The sequence below is a fragment of the Canis aureus genome, chromosome 3, assembly GCF_053574225.1.
Source record: "Canis aureus isolate CA01 chromosome 3, VMU_Caureus_v.1.0, whole genome shotgun sequence".
NCBI lineage: Eukaryota > Metazoa > Chordata > Mammalia > Carnivora > Canidae > Canis > Canis aureus.
The window spans coordinates 21,299,176-21,318,028 of NC_135613.1; the positions used below are offsets into that span (position 1 = coordinate 21,299,176).

The 18,853-nt window shown below is 54.0% G+C and overlaps 1 protein-coding gene across 1 annotated transcript in view; it reads left to right on the forward strand.

Annotated features, from left to right (window-relative positions):
- Positions 1 to 18,853, forward strand: part of CRISPLD2 (cysteine rich secretory protein LCCL domain containing 2) — a 64,698-nt gene that overhangs the window by 1,829 nt on the left and 44,016 nt on the right. The window contains exon 2 of the mRNA XM_077891048.1: positions 14,169 to 14,474. Within this exon, the coding sequence (XP_077747174.1) occupies positions 14,241 to 14,474 (234 nt within the window). The 5' untranslated portion in view covers positions 14,169 to 14,240. The remainder of the gene's footprint in view (positions 1 to 14,168; positions 14,475 to 18,853) is intronic.

Below are 18,853 nucleotides of genomic sequence, written 5' to 3' on the forward strand. Positions count from 1 at the left end.
GCAACATTTATAATAATACCAGCAGCTGACATTTACCTGACACTCAGAATGAGCCAGATGTGCCCAGGTTTTACACAGATGATCTCATGGACTTCTTTATGAGGCAGCCACTAGACTGCCTTCCTTTTTACAAGGAGGAAATTGAGTCTCGGTGTGATTAAGGCATGTATGCATGACATAGCCAGGGCTGGGGAGAGCTGCCCTCCAGGCTGGGTCGCACCCCAGATTCTAGAAGAAGGTGCTCACCCCGTGGCTAGCTGCTTGACTGTCACAGCTGAACTTGCTGGGTCTCACGGCTTCTCAAGCCATGTAGGATCTGGATCCCTGCCTGAGTTAGGGGCGGGCCTGGGGAGAGGATGCCCTGACACAGGGGCTTGGGCTCCCCTCTGCTGACAGGTACCAGTGTCAACATGGAGGGAGCCCCGCTCTGGGACCCAGATCAGTCCTGGCTCGCAGAGCCTGCCACTGGACTGGAAAGGAGAGCTGGCTTGGCAGGGGAGGGCCTGGGGCCTTGGCAGAAGCACACAAGGCCTCTGGAAGTCCTACACTTCATCCCTCCCTCAAAGACCCCTCGTTGGATATCTGACCTTTTGTAGGTTGCATTTGAAAACTGGCTTTTGGAGGCGGGACCCTCAAATACTGACCTCCTTGGCCTTGTGGGAGCTGGAACGTTTCTTTGCTCTGTCACCAGTGTAATTTACTACGTATGGGAGGTGCCTCTGTGTCTGCTTGCTCCAGACCTAGGAGGATTTTTTTCTTTTTTTTGTAAACTCACTGGTTTTTGATCAGTCCCAGATGTGCAAACCCAGCATCACTCAAAGGGGCTGACGGCTTGTCAGGAAAGGAAAATACAACATGAGCATCATTGCACTTTATCTTCAGTTAATGGAGCCGAGTAGCTGCTCAGACCTTCTTGGGATGGGCACCCCGAGCCTCTCATAAAGTCTTAAGTGAAACACGCTGTGTTCTGGAACAGGAAGGGTAGGGCCGATCTAGGTGGTGGGTGGTAGGACCTGCCATAACCTTTCTTCTTTGAAAAAAATTATTTTAATGTGGTAAAATATGCATAAGCACCAAATTTACCATTTTAACCAGTTTAAAGTATATAATGCAGTGGCATTCAGCACATTCACAACGCAGCGCAACCACCACCTCTATCTAGTTCCAGAATGTCTCCATCACCCCCAGAGGACACCCTGCCGCCATTGGCCACTCTCTCCTCGACCACCAGTCTACTTGCTGTCTCTGTGGATTTGCTTATTCTGGAAATCTTATATAAATGGACCGATATAACACGTGGCCTTTTTTGACTGGCCTCTTTCACTCAGAGTCCATCCACGCCGTAGCATGTGTCAGTGCTTCGTTCCTTTTTATGGCTGAGTAATATTCCATCGTGTGGATGCACCACATTGCAATTATCCATTCTTCCATCAATGGGAGTTCGGGTGGTGTCCACCTTTTGGCTGCCGTGAACGGTGTTGCTGTGGATATGTGTGTGCACGTCTTTGTTTGGACATCTCTCTGCAGGTGTTCTGGGTGTGCGCCTAGAAGTGGAATTGCCAGGTCACATGGTCACTTGATGTTTAACGTATAGAGGAAATTGTGTTTTCCTTCTTGGCTTATCTTGAAGAAGCATAGACCCAGGTCATCTCGTTACACAATAGATCAAGGCCCTCGACTGTGGACGCAGGGAAACCTGGCATCTGGGTGTTCTGGGGGAGGTGTTGACATTCCAGTAGGGTCACAGTGGCAATTGGCAGAGAATCCCGTCCGAGGCATCGTGCCCCAGGCAGTGCAGTTGTGGGTGTTCACGGGCAGACACCCCTTGTCCAGGCCGGGAGGACAGGCAGTTTCTCATGGTTCAGCCCCAGGGAGATTTATCTTCTCTGATTGTCTCGAGTGCTGTGTCAGCTTAGACAAAAACCACAGATTCCGGGGAAAAAGAAATTCATAATGCAGCTCATGCAATTTCTGGACCATCATTTAAAAATATTATAAATTATGAAATCCCACATTTTCAATCCAAATTTCTGAACTGTGTCCCATTGTGAGTGAAGAAAGGCAATATCCCAGAAGGAAAAAAGAATAGAGCTTCCATTTCATTTGTAGTCAAATGGTCCTGGAGTCAAGCCTGCTCTAAAGTTCTTCTAGATTGGAAAAACAAGAAACAGCCCACTCTGATCTCCCTAGGATTGGGAGCTGGATGGTACCTGCTGGGATGGACTTGATAACGGCCTGAGAACTCTTTCTAGAACAGAGGCAAGGAAAGATGATTGAGAGTGCCCCAAGCGGAAGGACCATGTGTGTGCAAAAACTTGGAGATGGGGAGGGGCCTGGCACTCCTGGAAGGTGGCAGGAAGTTTGGCTAGAGTCTGAGCATCAGGCCCAGAGTGGCAAGTGTCTGCCCTTCGGGTGGTGTGAGTTTAGATTTCCTTTTCTTTTCTTTTCTTTTCTTTTCTTTTCTTTTCTTTTCTTTTCTTTTCTTTTCTTTTCTTTTCTTTTCTTTTCTTTTTTCTTTTCTTCTTTTTTCTTTCTTTCTTTCTTTTTTTTTTTTTGAGAGAGAGAGAGAGCATGTGTGTGAGCAGGGAGGTGGGGGGGCTGCAGAGTGGGGTGGAGGGACAGACGGAAAGAGAGAGAGAGAATCCTGAACAGGCTCCAGGCCCAGTTTACAGCCCAAGTTAGGGCTCCATCTAATGACCCTGAGATTATGACCTAAGTTGAAATCAAGAGTTGGATGCTTAAACGACTGAGCCACCCAGGCAGCCCTGCGTTTGGATGTCCTCCTACAGGCTGTGGGGCTTGTACTTGAGAACAGATTACAGTGAAATAAGCAGTGTTCCCCAAAGCATGGGGAGCCATCCCCACCAGTTCCCGAGGTGACCTAGCCTGTGCACAGACCGCAAAGGCCCCAATCTATGGGCTGTCCTTTTAGGTCAAGGTGAATGTGGGTGGTGCTGTCCATGCCTAACGCTTCCCCTGCACCCCACTCACCCTTTACAGCAAAGACAGAGCACCCTCGGCCTAACAGCCTGTGGCTGGCATCCGTGACCAGATGGGAGGCCCTCAGTTTGTTCTGTTTTCAACACATAAACTTTTACTCCTGCCTTCCGTTCAAGGCAGATGGGATCATGTTCTTTGCAAACAGTGATGATGGGAAATCACCTTTTTTTTTTTTAAGATTTTATTTATTTATTCATGAGAGACACACAGAGAGGCAGAGACATAGGCAGAGGGAGAAGCAGGCTCCATATAGGGAGCCCGATGTGGGACTTGATCCCAGGATCCCGGGATCACGCCCTGAGCCAAAGGCAGATGCTCAACCTCTGAGCCTCCCAGGTGGCCCGGAAAATCATCTATTATGTGTACATTTCTCCGCACCCTTGGTGTGGGCCATCTTACATAAAAGTACAGAGTATGGACTATAGCAGGGGGCGGGTGAGAAGAGAGGTATGCCAAGGTGGGAGTTGGGGAAACGCTGAATTAGGGTGAGGCATGGGATTTGGGACTGTTACGATCTGGGGCCATGGCTGTCACAGTGGGGTCCCCCTCCAAGGAGGGCACAGCAGTACCTGGGAACTTGCGAGAAATGCAGATTCTCAGGCCCCATCCCAGGCTTCCTAAATCAGAAGCTTATGAGGGTGGGGCCAGCAATCTGGGTTTTATTTTTTTATTTTTTATTTTTTAAGTTTTATTTATTTATGATAGTCACAGAGAGAGAAAGAGAGGCAGAGACATAGGCAGAGGGAGAAGCAGGCTCCATGAACCGGGAGCCCGACGTGGGATTCGATCCCGGGTCTCCAGGATCGCGCCCTGGGCCAAAGGCAGGCGCTAAACCGCTGCGCCACCCAGGGATCCCACAATCTGGGTTTTAATGAGGCTCCCGTCACTTTCTGGCACAGGCCTGGATGTGAGACCTGCCACCCCATACAGCTGATGAAGACTTGCCCAGGGACCCTGACACTGAGATGGGCTGGAGACGGCTGGCTAGTGGGGGTGGATGTGAAGTTGTGTGGAAGGTTCTGTGTCTAGGGCCTGGTGCAACCAGAGAGCTGTCTCACGGCCAGACGGGAGTGAGAGCCTTGGGGGCCTGCATGGCCACCTCCCTGCAGGGTCAAGACGCCCCTTGACACGTTGTTGGTAGGTTCATAGCTTTCCTTCTAGAAGAATGCTCAGCTTGTTGGCACTCATTGCTCGGGGGCCGGAGGGGTCTAGTATCTTCTTTCAGAGCACATTCACTGCCCCTGGGTGTCCAGGAGCTTTCAAAGTCCATCTGTTCATAAGCCCAGAACGCCACCCCCCCGCCCCAAAACAATGAGCTGCTCCCCCACGGCAGTGTCGACCGTCAATACCTCTGTGTGTCCGGCTGTCCTCCGCCACCATCCCCTCTCTCTCTCCTGCCCCAAACCGGCTCCAACACAGCCAGTCTGTTCTCTTCGGGGGAAGCGCCTGGCCGCTGAAAACCCTGTTTATTCCCGGGAACCGTCAAGACTCGGGCTTCACTGGCACTGAAGGTATTTTCAGCTTTGGCATCGCCGGACAAAGTGCCCTCTCAGACTTGGGATGAACTGGGCCCTGTCTGGGAGAGTCGGTGTCTGGCCCCAGTGGGAGGCCCCGGCCGGCCGTGGGGCTTTCTCGGGGTTGCACTCTGAAGGGCTGTCAGAGGTCAGGCCCTGCAGCCTCCTGAGGCTCCTAGGGACAGCCTTGAGGATCTCCTCCTGCAGGCTGGCGTCTTCCTTGCTGCCTCTCATGTTTCCCTTGATCTGTTCTTAGAAGCCAAAATGACTTGAAACTTAAAAAAAAAAAAAAAAGTTGTATTAAAGTTTCACATGCCAGAGAGGAATGCACACTCATTGGCTCGCTGGCGGGCGACTCTTCCCCAAGTGCATATGCCAGGCCACCGCCCCAGGGTGGGCTGCAGAGAGCCTGCGGGCCCCTGGGCCCCTCCCACAGTCCCACCCCCAGGGGTAACCATTCCCCCCTCTAATGGCACAGGTTGGTTTTGTGTGGTTCTGAACGTGACATAAACGGAACCGAGCATGTTTAATCCCTGGAGTCTGGCTTCTCCTGTTCGGTTGCTGCCTGTGTCATTGCATGCTGATGGGCCTTCAAAGCATCAATCTGACCCTATCACCGTCAGCTGTACCGCCCCACTGATGCTTCAGGACTCCTGGCCACCTGGCCCTGTCCTCCTCTGTGACCCCGCTGTCCCCCAGCTCACAGATTTGTGCCTGTCCTCGGTCATGCCAACACGGTGAGCATCCCTGAGCCTCTGTCCTGGTGGTCCCCGCTGTCTGGAGTTCCCCTTCCTTGAGATTTCAGCGAGACCTTGCTGTCCACCCCAGCCAGAGCGGTCCCTGTCCCTTCACCTACCGAGAGTTAACATCCCATTCCCCGGGCGCTTTTCTCACACCTTCTGTCTCTGTCTATTAGCTGTGATGTCTCCTCCCTCTCTCGAGGGCAGGCTTGCTTGCTTGCCTGCACATCCGAAGGACTCCGTGGCCACCTGAGGGCTTGCCCTGAGATTCCTGTCCGCATGGCTGTGGAGATTCCATAGGCTGGTGCTGTGGGATTCTTGAGCACCAAGAGTTGGGTGAGCCGTGTGCCTTCAAGCTTGGTACATGAGCCAGGGGCCGTGACTCATCCTTCCAGATACCACCCAATACTGGTGAATCAGGCATTTCAGCAGAAGGCGGGTGCAAGTGCTGCCAGACCCGTAGCCTGGAGCAGAAATGATCGGAGGAGGGAAAGACACAGTCGGTAGGCAGCTCCAGAACCACTAGTTCTCCCCTCATCTTCTCACCCTCCCTCCTCTACGCCTGAGAGCAATTCAGAGCCTCATCGTCCTCTTGAAGAACTGGAAAATCAGAGGCTGAGGTACCTTCTGGGCAGCACGAGGCTCGCCGTGGTGCAGTCACAATTCAAACCCAGGGCTCACCCAACAGCCACGCTTTCCCACACCCCCCTGGGGCAGCCCTGGACTGCTTGTCTTCGGGAGCCTGTTTCCTGATGCTTATCTGAAGCTTTGCTAAACATCCACACATGGGCAGGAAGGCAGGCGAGGGGCCCTAGGAGTGAGATACTAGGTATTTTGAGAATATATTAATTTTTTATCCAGTCACTTTAAAATGGCTTTTCTCATATATTATCTTGGTTTATATTGGACATGCCTGGTTTTTAGTTCTTTTTTTGAAAAATGAGTTCTTCTTTTGCCCAGGTCTTTATATATTCACAGTGTAGTAGTTAAAAAAATCGAGGGGCACCTGGGTGGCTCAGTTGTGCGTCTGACTCTTGATTTGGGCTCAGGTCAGGATCTTGGGGTCATGAGATTGAGCCCCGAGTTGGGCTCTGTGCTCAGGGTGGAGTCTTGAGATTCTCTCTCTCTCCCTGCTTCTCTCTCTTTCTTTCTCTCTCTCTCAAATAAATAAAATCTTTTAAAAAAAGAATTGGATGGGTTTCACATAGGCTCTTGTTAGCCATCTGTCATTGGTTGTGCGCGAGCCGGGGCTGGGTGCAGAGTGGCCGCAGGGAGGGGAAGGGGCTGCCTCCTGCTGTGTCCACCCCGCATCCTGAGAAGAAGAGTTTAAGGAAAACCAACTGGATCCCATGGAGGAGGGGAGACACCCCCTCATGCCATGGATGTCTGGTGCTCACACCCAGACGCTCCTCTCTGGAGGTTCGGCCAGTCCTGGGATCTGCCCCAGACATGTTGCGGGGGGGTCCCTACTCCCCGCTCCCAGCCACGGCTTCATTCCTAGAATTTTGGGTGGTTTGTGGGCATGAGTGAGATCTACCCTTGGCCTCAATCATATTTGTATTTCTCCTCTGTGCTTCAGAGGAAGAGCAGAGCCTGGTGCCCCCCTGGCCTTTCGGGTTCGCTGCTGCCCCATCGAGTAGGCGTGTCACTGCATGAGCCTGGCTGACGCGTGCCGGAGGTTAAAGCTGTCCTGATGTTTCAGAGAGCCGTCCCTACGGGCCAGGGCAGGCCAGTGATCAGAGTGTGACGAAGCATCGCATCCTGCAGGCATTCTGCGTGACTGGAAGCAAGTTGCTTATCTGTTTGGAGCCTCCGTTCCCCCGCCTCTAAGACGGGGCCCTAGCGGTGATCCCATCCGGGTGTGGAGTGCGGGGAGTGGAGGGCCCAGTGCAGTGATTGCTGCTCCGTGCACGCTCCAGAACTGTTGGCTGTGGTATTTGTGATAAATGTTTGTGGAGCAGTTAATACTCACTGGGGTATGAAGTGGAACAGGACTCAGTGCCAGCCAGTGGTGTGCTGGAACCGGCTCGTTACGTTTTGTTAAATTTTTCAGAAAGCTTGTGATCCAGTTAAACACAACCATCATTAAACATCAAATTATATGAAATTACAGTTAAGTAAGTCCTAGGTAAAATGAAGGTAATGAAAACTCACAACTTAGCCCGTCCTAATCTTTTACTACACTTTACTATTATCTCTGCCTGCAAGGTGATTGGGGTGGCCCCATCCCTGTGATAGAAAGACCACATGATGGTGTGCCATCATGGGTCCTTCTAGAAATTCCATGTGCGGTGAGCTCCCATGAGTTGCCTGAAATTGGCCACAGTGGGAATATTTATACCAAGGGAACTGATGAACACTACATATCAGGGTGATTTTTAAAAGTTTTTATTTATTAAAAAAGTTTTTATTTATTTATTCGTGAGAGAAATAAATAGAGAGGCAGAGACATAAGTAGAAGGAGAAGCAGGCTTCCTGTGGGGAGCCTGATGTGGGACTCGATCCCATGACCTTGGGATCACGCCCTGAGCTGAAGGCAGATGCTCAACCACTGAACCACACTGGCGACCCAAATTTTTTTTTTTTTTTGAATGTCAGTTGTTAGACCTTTACCAGCATACACTGGTTCCAGCCCTCAAGAAGCATGCAGTCTTAGCTGGAGAGGCTTAACACAGTGATGGTGAGGTCTTGGGCACCTGCCACTTCCTAACTCAGCTAAGACTGAGCCCTGGAATGAGGTGGAGCTTCATGGCAGTCACGGCAGGTGAATTGGGTCATTGTCATCAACATGAATGAGTATGTCCCTATGTACAGGCAATTCCTGGCCAGATAGTCAGCATTAATGCCCTACACCCAGTTCATTTTAGTTTTTTAAATTTTTAAAAATTTTAAGTAGGCTACATACCCGACGTGGGGCCCAAACTCACGACCCCAGCATAAAGACTTGCATACTTTACTGACTTGAGCCAGCCAGGCTCCAGACCTGGTAGTTTATGACATCTTGGAACCTGCTTACCCAGAAGCTGGGAGAAAGAGGCCATGGCTCAAGGCATGAACTGAGCAAAGCATGTTTCCAATTTAGGGGACAGATTTTAACCCCTGCAAGCATTAGACATTTAATATGATTTTAAAAAATTAGTTTTTGGGACGCCTGGGTGGCTCAGTGGTTGAGCGTATGCCTTTGGCTCAGGTCGTGATCCCGGGATCCTGGGATCGAGTCCCACATCAGGCTCCCTGCATGGAGCCTGCTTCTCCCTCTGCCTGTGTCTCTGCCTCTCTCTGTGTATCTGTCATGAATAAATAAATAAAATCTTTAAAAAAATAAAATAAAAATTAGATTTGTGTCAAGGCAGCGATGGGGCTTTGAAATAATGTAATGAAGAGAGAACAGTCTTTACTCCACTCCCCATTATTAATCCTGGCCTTCTAGAAACTTCTTCAAACAATGCATGTGGGGCACATGTAGCATCACCATCATCGTTATAACAGCTAATACTTATGAAGTACTCCTGTTCATGATCTCGTTCATTCCTCAGCACACAGCTCATCCCATGACCCTAACCAGGCCAGGTGGATGAATCCCTGCTCCTCTGTGGACCCTGCTGCGAAGGACGCTGCTTTCTGGAAGCCTCCTGGCACACAAGCACGTCCGCAGACCTGTCTGGCTTGTTCACCGCTGCATTGCCAATGTCAGACAAGCCCTGTAATTCCCCTGTACCCTATAGACGTGGCAGCCGGGGCCCAGAGAAGGTACGTGCCCACGCCACGCCACTGGTGAGGGGCAGTGTCGGCAGTTGACTCTGCTCTGTGTGCCCAGACGGCCCGTGCGGCGGGGAATGATCCAGCCAACACCACGCACAGCCCTTATATGGCTCTCCGGACCTCGTCGGGAGGATGAGACCCGCACATTCATTTCATAAATATTTATTGAACACGGACTTGTCAGTTGTCGGCGCTTCAGCAGCAAACAAGCCCGGCAGGTCTGGGGGTGTGACTCAGCAGTGACCCTGGAGCTAAATCTTAAGTGAAAGAGCAGGAATTAATCGGCCTTGCCCGGGCCAGGGAGGGGGCAGGTTGGGGCCGCGGGATGAGCTGTGGGAACAGCATGTGCAGGAGGGAAGAGCTTGGCACATCTCAGAGCTGACGGCCCACGAACTCAGGGCTGAGATTCATCTTCCTGGCAGGCTTTCCCAAACACAGGCCGAGGCGGCCCTGGCCGGAGGACGCCCGGGGCGCCCAGCGCGCTCTCTTTCTCTTATTGCTCCCCGGGGGAGGGTTGGGGGGCGGCCTTGCCCTGGAGGTAACCACGAGGAGACCCCGATGCTAGATGGGCCCCGGCGGGGGTGGCGGGGTGGATGCAGAGCTGATACCACGACGTGTGTTGAAAGTTCCACCTGGGACGCCTGGGTGGCTCAGCGGTTGAGCACCTGCCTTTGGCTCAGGGTGTGATCCTGGAGTCCTAGGATCGAGTCCCGCATTGGGCTCCCCGCGTGGACCCTGCTTTTCCCTGTGTCTTTGCTTCTCTCTCTCGGTCTGTCTCTCATGAATAAATAAATAAATAAAATCTTAGAAAAAAAAAAAGGAAGTTCCACCAGCTTGCAGCAAGCTGGATTTCAAGCTGGATTTTGCTCCATCTTGGACCTGGCCGCACAGCCTCACCAACACCGGGCAGTTGTCTCCTAGACTCAGTTTTTTTTTTTTTTTTCTAATTTTTATTTATTTATGATAGTCACAGAGAGAGAGAGCGAGAGAGAGAGGCAGAGACATAGGCAGAGGGAGAAGCAGGCTCCATGCACCGGGAGCCCGACGTGGGATTCGATCCCGGGTCTCCAGGATCGCGCCCTGAGCCAAAGGCAGGTGCCAAACCGCTGCGCCACCCAGGGATCCCTAGACTCAGTTTTCTTTTCTGTAAATTGGGGTTGGAAACAGCCACCACCCTGGCGGCTCCAGATGTGTTGAAGAGGTCTGGGCAGTGTTGTAGGAATTTGATTCCCTGTGACTTTCATTTGCCAGGCTGGGGTCTTGCCGTTGGCCATGAGGCTTGAAAGCCTCATTGCTTCCCCCCCCCCCCCCCCCCCCCGGGTGGACTGACATCTGCATCCTCGTGAGACCTTGGCACTGCTATCATGTTTGTACTCTCATGGGCTTGGTTTTGCAATTGTGGCAAAGGAGAACCATAGCTTCTGGTGAGTGTTTCTGCCGCGCGGTACGGCTGTCCACGACACGTATCTCAAGCCACCAGAGATGGGCCCAGGCTGACAGAGTGGAGGAGGGCTTCTCTAGAAACGAGGTTTGCCCTAGGGGAACCAGAGATCCAAAGAGTCTATGCCAGGGGTCAGAGGTCAGCTCGCCATGTGGGAGTCAGGCGCGGCAGCAGAGGGAGGTTAGATGGGTGCCACGCCCAGTGATGGAGGCATGTTTTGATGAAAGGTCACTGTGTTGTAATGTTTTAGTCCCCTGAGGTGACACATGGGTGCCTTCTCAGTTCCAGAACCACTATCTGACCCAGAGGCCGGCGTGGAGGGGGCTGCCGCGGGGTCCTCTCCCCCACAGGATGCTGCCAGGAACCCCTCCAGGAAGCCCCCTCCCAGGGAGGCAGGGCAGTGTAAGGAGAGGGCCCGGGGCCAGACAGGCTGGGTCCCAGCACACTGTTTCTGCTCACCAGCTTTGCGACTTCAAGCTCTTCCGGAAACCTCAGAGGCCTTACTCTCTCCTCTATAATGGGAACATTAGAACCCAAGCCTCGTGAGTTATTGGGTGGGTGAGATGAGAAATCCAGGGACTGGCGCACAGTAGGTCTCCCTCCGTGTCAGCCTCCCTGGTCGGTTGTGCGCTGTACTTGTCACTGGGAAGCCCCAGGCAGCCTCAGATACTGCCTATGTCTCATTTGAAGAAAGGATTTTAATGTTGTGATTGTAGGTGGGAAAGGGGCTGAAGTACTTTGGCCCTAAGTTCTGGTTGAGCTGTTGGGGTAGCAGATGCACAGGCCCGGGCTGCCGGCGATGCCGCAGTGAAGTGGGCCTCGGCCTCCTGGTGAGCCATGCTCCCTTGCCTCCTTCCCACAGCAGCCAGTAGGGTATTGGGAACGCAGTCCTGATCAAGCATGTACTGCCCGACGCACATATTAGGTTGCCAGAGGCCCTACAGGCCAGGGGGCTTCGCCCACAGAGATTGGTTTTCTCGCACTGCGGGAGGCTGGACATCCGAGCCCCCACTGCAGGCAGGGCTGCTTCCCCCCGAGGCCTCTCTCCTGCGCCTGCAGATGCCGCCTTCTCCCTGTGTCCTTGCACAGCCCTCCCTTGGTGAGTGTCTGCATCCCAGTCCCCTCTCTTATGATGACAGCAGTCAGACAGGGTTGGGGTCCACCTAGTGGCCTCATTTTAACTTAATGACCTCTTGAAAGGCCCTATCTCCACATACAGTCACACTCTGAGGTGCTGGGAGCCGGGCCCCCAGCCTGTGAATCTGGGGGAGGCCATAGCTCAGTCCAGAAGCCCATGCTTGTTTCCTTTGTGCCAGCACCATGGGGGCCCCTGGGAGGAGAGCCACTGTCTCTGTCCTACGTGCAGACTTGGCAGGAGTGGCACGATCCGGGCCTTGCTCCTCCCCAGCCCCCTGAGCTCTGGCCAGGCCAGAAGATGTTCAGGACCAGTGGTGCACGGGGTGTACTTCCTGTGCAAGCCATGAGCGGCGTGACCCAGGGCGTGTGCATTTCCCAGGCGGTGACTGGCCGAGGCGAGGCAGAGGAGGCCCTTGGAGAAGTGTCTTGTCCCTGTCCTTTCGGTTGTGTTCTCCTCTGTCGGGAGGGTGTGACTACACCCTGTGAGTGATGCTCCCATGAGTGGTGCTCCCATAAGTGGTGTTCCCAACTTGGAAGCTGCCCTCAAGGCCTTACAATTTCTCTTTGGGGCCATGCAGACAAGGACCAGCCTACAGGTCCTGCGTGCAGGCAGTTCCGTCATGAGCACAGTGAAGGCACCGTGTCTTGTCTTTTGAAATAAGGCTGCACCAGTTCAGAACTTGCCCGAAAAATGTACTTGGAACCAGCAACTGCTTCCTTGTCTTTTCATGCTTTGACATTGTTTTCCTTTTATTAATTGATAATTTTAAAAAAACAGACAAGTCCAAAGGATAGCACGGGCTCCCCACCTAAGTCCTGTCCCTGTGGCCACCCTCCTTGGGCCACCACTTTGCGGGTCTTCCCAACTCGACCTGTCCCCGTACAGTAAACAGTGGTGGACAGTTTGCCTTATTTGCTTAAGATTCTTAAAATATAAATGATATATTAAAAAATCGAGACAAGGTCCATCGTATTCTCCTTCCCAGATTTTCTTCCCTCACCCTGGAGTCAGCCAGCATCATGAACTTGGTCTGGTTCTGTTGTGGTTTTACCATATAAACACGCACACACACCCCATATACTTATATGTACATGCAAACACAGACATGTGTGTACGTGTGTATAACATATGTATATAACATGCACACATAGCATACACCTAGATGTATGTATGCCTATATCCACATCTACCCATGAATTACACAAGATATGGTCTGTATGTTTTAAAATTTGCATAAATAATACCATTAGTGTCCTATTCTCCAGCTCACTTTTTTAACCCAACATCGTATTTGGGGTTTATTTGTGCTGACGCTTACGGGGTTCTAGGTTATTACACCTGTTGTGTAATACTCCACTGACTCCCCACTATTTACCTGGCCCCTGGTGACAGTTGTTTGAATGGTGCCCACTGGGGATTTAAGCCCCACTCAGGCTTTAGTCTAGTTGAATCACATTTGAGTTGTATGAACAATTCATGCCCCATGGCTTCGGGGATGCCCTGGCCCTCAAGCTGCCAAGACGCAGAGTGCAACAGACCCAGTTCCGTCCTGAGGCCTGGTGGGTGCTCTGTGACGTTGGTCTCTGCTCTCGCTCCATCATGGATCACCATCCGGCGTCACTGTCTTGGCAACTCTGTCAGCTTGGCCTTTTGCAGCTGGAAAAATGTTCATATATGGCCGTGCAACTAACCCTGGAGAGAAGTCAGGACTCCAGGGGTCTGCATTACTGGTTCGATTCCCAGTAGGGCAGGCAAGGGCCCATGCGCAGGTCCTTCTGTGCCGTCGGTTCCCTGGGGCTCTGCATCTCACCCACTCCAGAGGATGCCGGGCCTCCCTGCTGGACGGTGGCTATTTTTGTCTGAGGCATGGCTCGGTCAGGACCCTGGAGAGTTTCCAGGGTTGCCCTGTTCCCATGGCTCCTTGGCTCCCTGCTCTGCCTCGCACTCGTCCCTCTGCCCCTCTGCGTCGTGCCCCTGACGATGCCTCTGCTGGATGTTGTCTTGGAAACCTAGCCAGCTGCACCCATGAGAGCTGGCTCCTGCTCATGTGGAGGAAGACCAACCAACGAGCTCTGGTGGTAGGACAGGGCGTCCCGGTGGCCCAGGTGGCCCGGCACCCTGGCGGGGTCCTGCAGCGCCTTCCTCCAGCACTGCCCCGCTGCTGGTGACTGTGGTGTTCCTTGCCTCTCTCCCCAGCCTAAGTGGGAGCTCCCCGAGTCGAGGCACAGTGGCCTCTTTCATCTTTGTGTCCCAGGGGCTGCCACAAATAGATGCCCGGTCAGGGTCCCTTGGAGGTGAAGCAGAGGCGAGATGTATGAATAAACATGTATGAATGTATGAATAAACACACACTCCCCAGCCCTGCCTTGTCCTCTCGGACCAGACGACAAGCCAGGATGAGGGTGACTGCACCTGTCCTGTCTGTGGGACCTTCGGTATTGAGCTTCCGGGAGCCTTGGTTTTCATGTCTGCAAAGTGGGCAGAGTGATAGCTGCTCCTGGCGGCTCGAGCCCAGGCTGGAGCTGGGTTCATGCTGACCGCCCGCCCCTGCCCTGCCCTCTGCTTCCCTTCAGAGCTCGCGCCCAGCACCGCCTCCGGAGCCCAGCCTGCCTCCCCTGCCCGGTCCTCGCCGCCTGCGTGGCACCATGAGCCTGAACGGAGTCGTCCCCTTGGGGCTGGTGCTGCTGGTCTGCGGAGCCCAAGGCTTTTTCCTGCCTAACGTCACCCACTTAGAGAAGCTGCTCAGCAAATACCAGCAGGACAAGCCCCACTCCCGCGTGCGGAGGGCCATTCCCCGGTCGGACAAGGAGGAGATCCTCATGCTTCACAACAAGCTGCGAGGCCAGGTGTACCCCCCGGCCTCTAACATGGAGTACATGGTAAGCGCGGGCGCTCCCACGGGGGCTGGGGGCCTCTGCTTTTGTCTCCGGGTAGGGGTGGGGGTGGCAGGCTCGGGGTCTCCCGGCAAGAGGGGGTCCCCTGCCTCTGTTGTCGACATCACAGTGGCACTGGGGAGTCCCCAGGACAGAGGAGCCCAGCCCAGGCGCCCACCCCTGGCTCCCCACTGGCTCTCCTCCAGGCTGGTAGAGGCTCTCAGGGCTGGGCTTTGGGGAGCCCTGAGACCTTGATGTGCCCTTGACCAGTGGGAGCCTCGGCCTCTCGTGGTTGTCTGATGACAGTCTGATGACGGAATGCCCTGCACAGGTGCTCACGCCTGGGGCCACGGTCACCGTGGGGACTGAGCACCTGGGCCTTCCTCCGGCCCCTTTAGCCGCCCTACTCTGCTTGAACAGCAGCAGGGCCAAGCCTGTGAGAGATAGGGTGTCTGCTCTCTGAGGGGACAGTGGAGGGTCTCCCACGACCCTGGAGAGATCCTGCATGTAGGGAGCAGAAGGGCTCCCCGATCCCTGCCTCCAGCCCTGCCTCCAGCCACGCCTCTCTGTTGCTGCCAGAACCACTTCCCGCAGTCCCAGCCCCACGAACACACCTGCTGCTTTTCTCTCCTCGTACAGACTAGGAAACGGAGGCCCAAGGTCAGAGCTGGGAATGGCAGGACTGGCCGCGGGACCCCGACTCTCGGCCACCTCCATGCTCACTTTAAACCCTGGCACCCCCGCGGCTCCTGTCCGCTTCCATGGCCCCTCCAGATGTTTTATCCTGTCTGCCCAGCCCAGCCCCCAACACCTCTCACGGTGCCCCCACCAGCCCCCCGAGCCCTGCCTCCTGTAACCTTCCTGACCTCCAGGAAGCCTGTCTGCTGCCCAGAAGCCTCAGGGCCCTGTGAGCCCAGGATGGAGCCCAAATACTCATGCCTGGCGCTCGAGGCCTCCAATCAGGAGTTCTTCTGTCCTGAGAGGCGGCTCCGTGTTCCCTGAGGATGCCACCAGGCCCTCCCTGCCCCAGAGCCCTGTCCCCACCTCGTGCCTCAGCCCATCATAAGCAAGCCTCCCTCCCTCCCCTGGACCCCACTGTCCCTTTCCTGGGTACCTTGTGCTCCGCTACAGGTAGCACATGTGGCCCCTGTCCCTCCCACGTGCCTGTGGAGCCCCTCCTGAGTTGGCCCATCAGAGGCTGTAGGGCAGATGGAAGGCTTGCCCTTCTGGGCAGATCACCGCCCCCACCCCCACCCCGCCCCAAGCAAGGCTGTCCTTTGGAACCTGTGATGAAGCCATGTCTTCATTCCTTCCAGAACATTGCCCAGGCATTCACTCTGAAGGGGTTGTGCTAATCTTGGGAGGAAGCGTGGGCACTCTTCCAAAATACTAACGCAGTAGCTGCTGGCGCAGACCTTCTTAGGGTTAAAGGTTTCGAGAATTAGCGTAGAATTCTTTGTGACTTTGGGTGTGAACTCTTCCCCCATCCTTCCCGGGACCTCGTGGTTTGGCTTGGCCCCGGGGGACAGGGCGCTCTCCGCCTCCCTGGACAGGTCAGCCTTCCTCCTGTCGCCTGCCCACTCCAAGGCGCCCTCCAGGCAGTAGAGAATTTTCCTCGACTAGGAGCTTGACTGAGCCCTAAAGCCCTGGGATCCTGGTTGTTTCCTGCCCTGCCTCCCGTGGGGAACAGGCTCCGGTTACGATGGTCTTGTCGTCGCTGCTCTGTGCTTGTCCAGCGGGTGTACAGAAGATTCCAAGCGAGGGGGGCTCACATACACAGCAGGGGGCGTCAGTACAGCCCAGAATGAGCCTGCCATGTTTTCCTATTTTTTTACTTTGTGTTATTTCAGGATTGGAGCTGGGATCTGGGTGCTCAGGTCTAAATGGCCTGCCTGTCGGGGAAGCTGAGCTTTTATGACTATTGTTGGGGCCATCCCTGAGCGGGCATCGTGAGGCAGGGAAGGCAGTGCGAGGCCCGGCCGCTGCACCCCAGGGCTGCCCATCTGCTCCTGTCTCCACCCTAACAAGTGGCACCAGCTTGAGAAAGTGGCTTGAAAATCTAGCTTCCCCCCCCGCCCCCCAAAAAAAAGAAAATCTAGCTTCCCGTTCAGCCCTGCCTGCAGGGGCTTCAGGCTGTCATCCTTTGAAATAGCCTTAGCCCCAAAAGGTGGAATTTAAAACTCCGAAGACTTAAGACACCCTGTTTTGAGGTTTTATAAGTGGATAGGCTCTGGAGCCGGCCTGCCTGGGTTTAGGGTAGCTGCCGCTTGGTAACCGTGTGACTTTAGGCCAGATTAGTTAGCCTCTCTGTGTTAATGCTTCCTCACGTGTCAATGGGGAGAGGAAAAGTACCTTTCTCAGGATTGTTTGAAGGAGTTGATGAGACGATGCATAAGTAGTAGATAAATGTACTAAATAGGGATCCCTGGGTGGCACAGCGGTTTGGCGCCTGCCTTTGGCCCAGGGCGCGATCCTGGAGACCCAGGATCGAATCCCATGTCAGGCTCCCGGTGCATGGAGCCTGCTTCTCCCTCTGCCTATGTCTCTGCCTCTCTCTCTCTCTGTGACTATCATAAATAAGTAAAAAATTAAAAAAAAAATGTACTAAATAAAATGTTGCTATTTACTATTTTAGTAACTATTATTATTTTAGTGGAGTGGGACCAGCACGTGGTGACAGCACGCAGAGCAAGATGCGATCCCTTAGAAGCAAGATAAAGCTGAGTTGTTAAAGTTCTAAATTCCTGCTGTGTGATCTTAGGCAAGTTACCTAACTTCTCTTAGCCTCAGGGTTTTGTTTGGGTTTTTGTTGTTGTTGTTGTTTAGTTTTTTTTGTTTTGTTTTTTTCTGTGACAATAGGAAGATATTCCCCAAGGGCTTATTTCGAGAACTAAATAAGAAAATGGTGCTAATAAGGTTCTCTGGCAAGTGGCAGGTGTTCAGGCACAAGACCTAAGCAGTAGGTGCCTAAGTTGATTTCCTTAATATCCATGTACTGTTTACTGAGCTGCTTTGCATCTCACCTGGAGGCTGGATGCCTGTTCATTCAACCCTCTCCCCAAATCCTCTTCCAGCAGCATCATTGGCCCAGATGGGGAAACAGGCTCAGAGAGGTGAAGCCACTTGTCCACAGTCACCCAGCCAGCACGGGGCAGAGCCTGGCACCACAGCCAGGCTCGCCTCACAAACACTCTCACTGGTGCCCCTCACTGCCCTCTTCTTTCCCTCTTTCGACCCCCGGTCATCCCTTCATGGGGTAGGGGATGTTCACCTGCGCCTGTTCTTCAGTGAGACATGGACTGGTGGGGGGGCGGGGCATGTTCATCTGGGAAAGCACAGGCTGAGTGGGAGGTGAGGGGCAGGTGGGGCCTGGGGAGGTCTTTGAGAGCTGCAGTGAGTGAGGGTGGGGAGTTGGCGGGGGCTGGGCCTCACCAGGCTCGCATTCCCCCACGCACGCACGCATCATTCTGGGGTGACAGTCATGACATGTAATGCTGCCCTGGCAAGGCCACTGAGCCAAAGAGCCTGTTGGCTGTGAGTAACTCAGCACACAGCCAAACCCCTTTGTTTGGGAAACATCACTGTGACGTCCTACTACGTGCCAGGCACGGCTGGAGCCGAGAGGAGGGTGGGAGGTGAAGAATGGGCCTGGAAGGCCCATTCGAGGCCTCAAATGCAGGGAGGGGAGAGCTGGGTCCTTGTTGGGCTGCGTCCTGTTGCAGACCACATGTCAAGTTTGCCCGTCTCCAGCCAGAATTTCAAAAGCCCTTGACCCCCAGAGATCTTCCAGGGCCCTCCCTGCAGCCCTCCTCATGGAGCTGTAGAAAATGTTATGGACGCGGACCAAAGGGACACAAGGTTCATGTTGATCAGAATAAACAGGGAACTTCTGAGAAGCTAGTGAGCCTCGGGCTGGGGTCAGTGCCTGCACAGGCTGTGCCTGATCTCCCTGGACTCTGGGAAGGGCCTCCGCTGGCCCCGTCCAGAGGGATCTTCGTGCACACTCAAGCTGCCCTCCCCCCACCCCCCACCCCCCACCGTGGATGCTGTCTTCTCCTTCATGGAGCATCAGGTGGCCCCCTGCTTGGAGACAGATTCACCACATTGGTGCAGGTAGTTTATTTGGGAGGAGGTGATCCGTAAGTCCAGAAGGCGGAAGGAGAAAGTCCGACGTCACAGCATGCTACAGGGGGCTCCTGGTGGGAGCGGGAGCTTGGATCTGCTGCATAAGGGGAGCAGCAGGAGGATCACCCACCCAGAGGAGGCCTGTTCCCTCCCCGTCCCAGGCTGTGCCCTGGGCTTTGGAGAAGGATCCCAGGCAGAAGCGGCACAGGGCTTGGTGGGCACGAAAGGGGAAGGCATTGACGGCAAGAGATGAGTCTGAG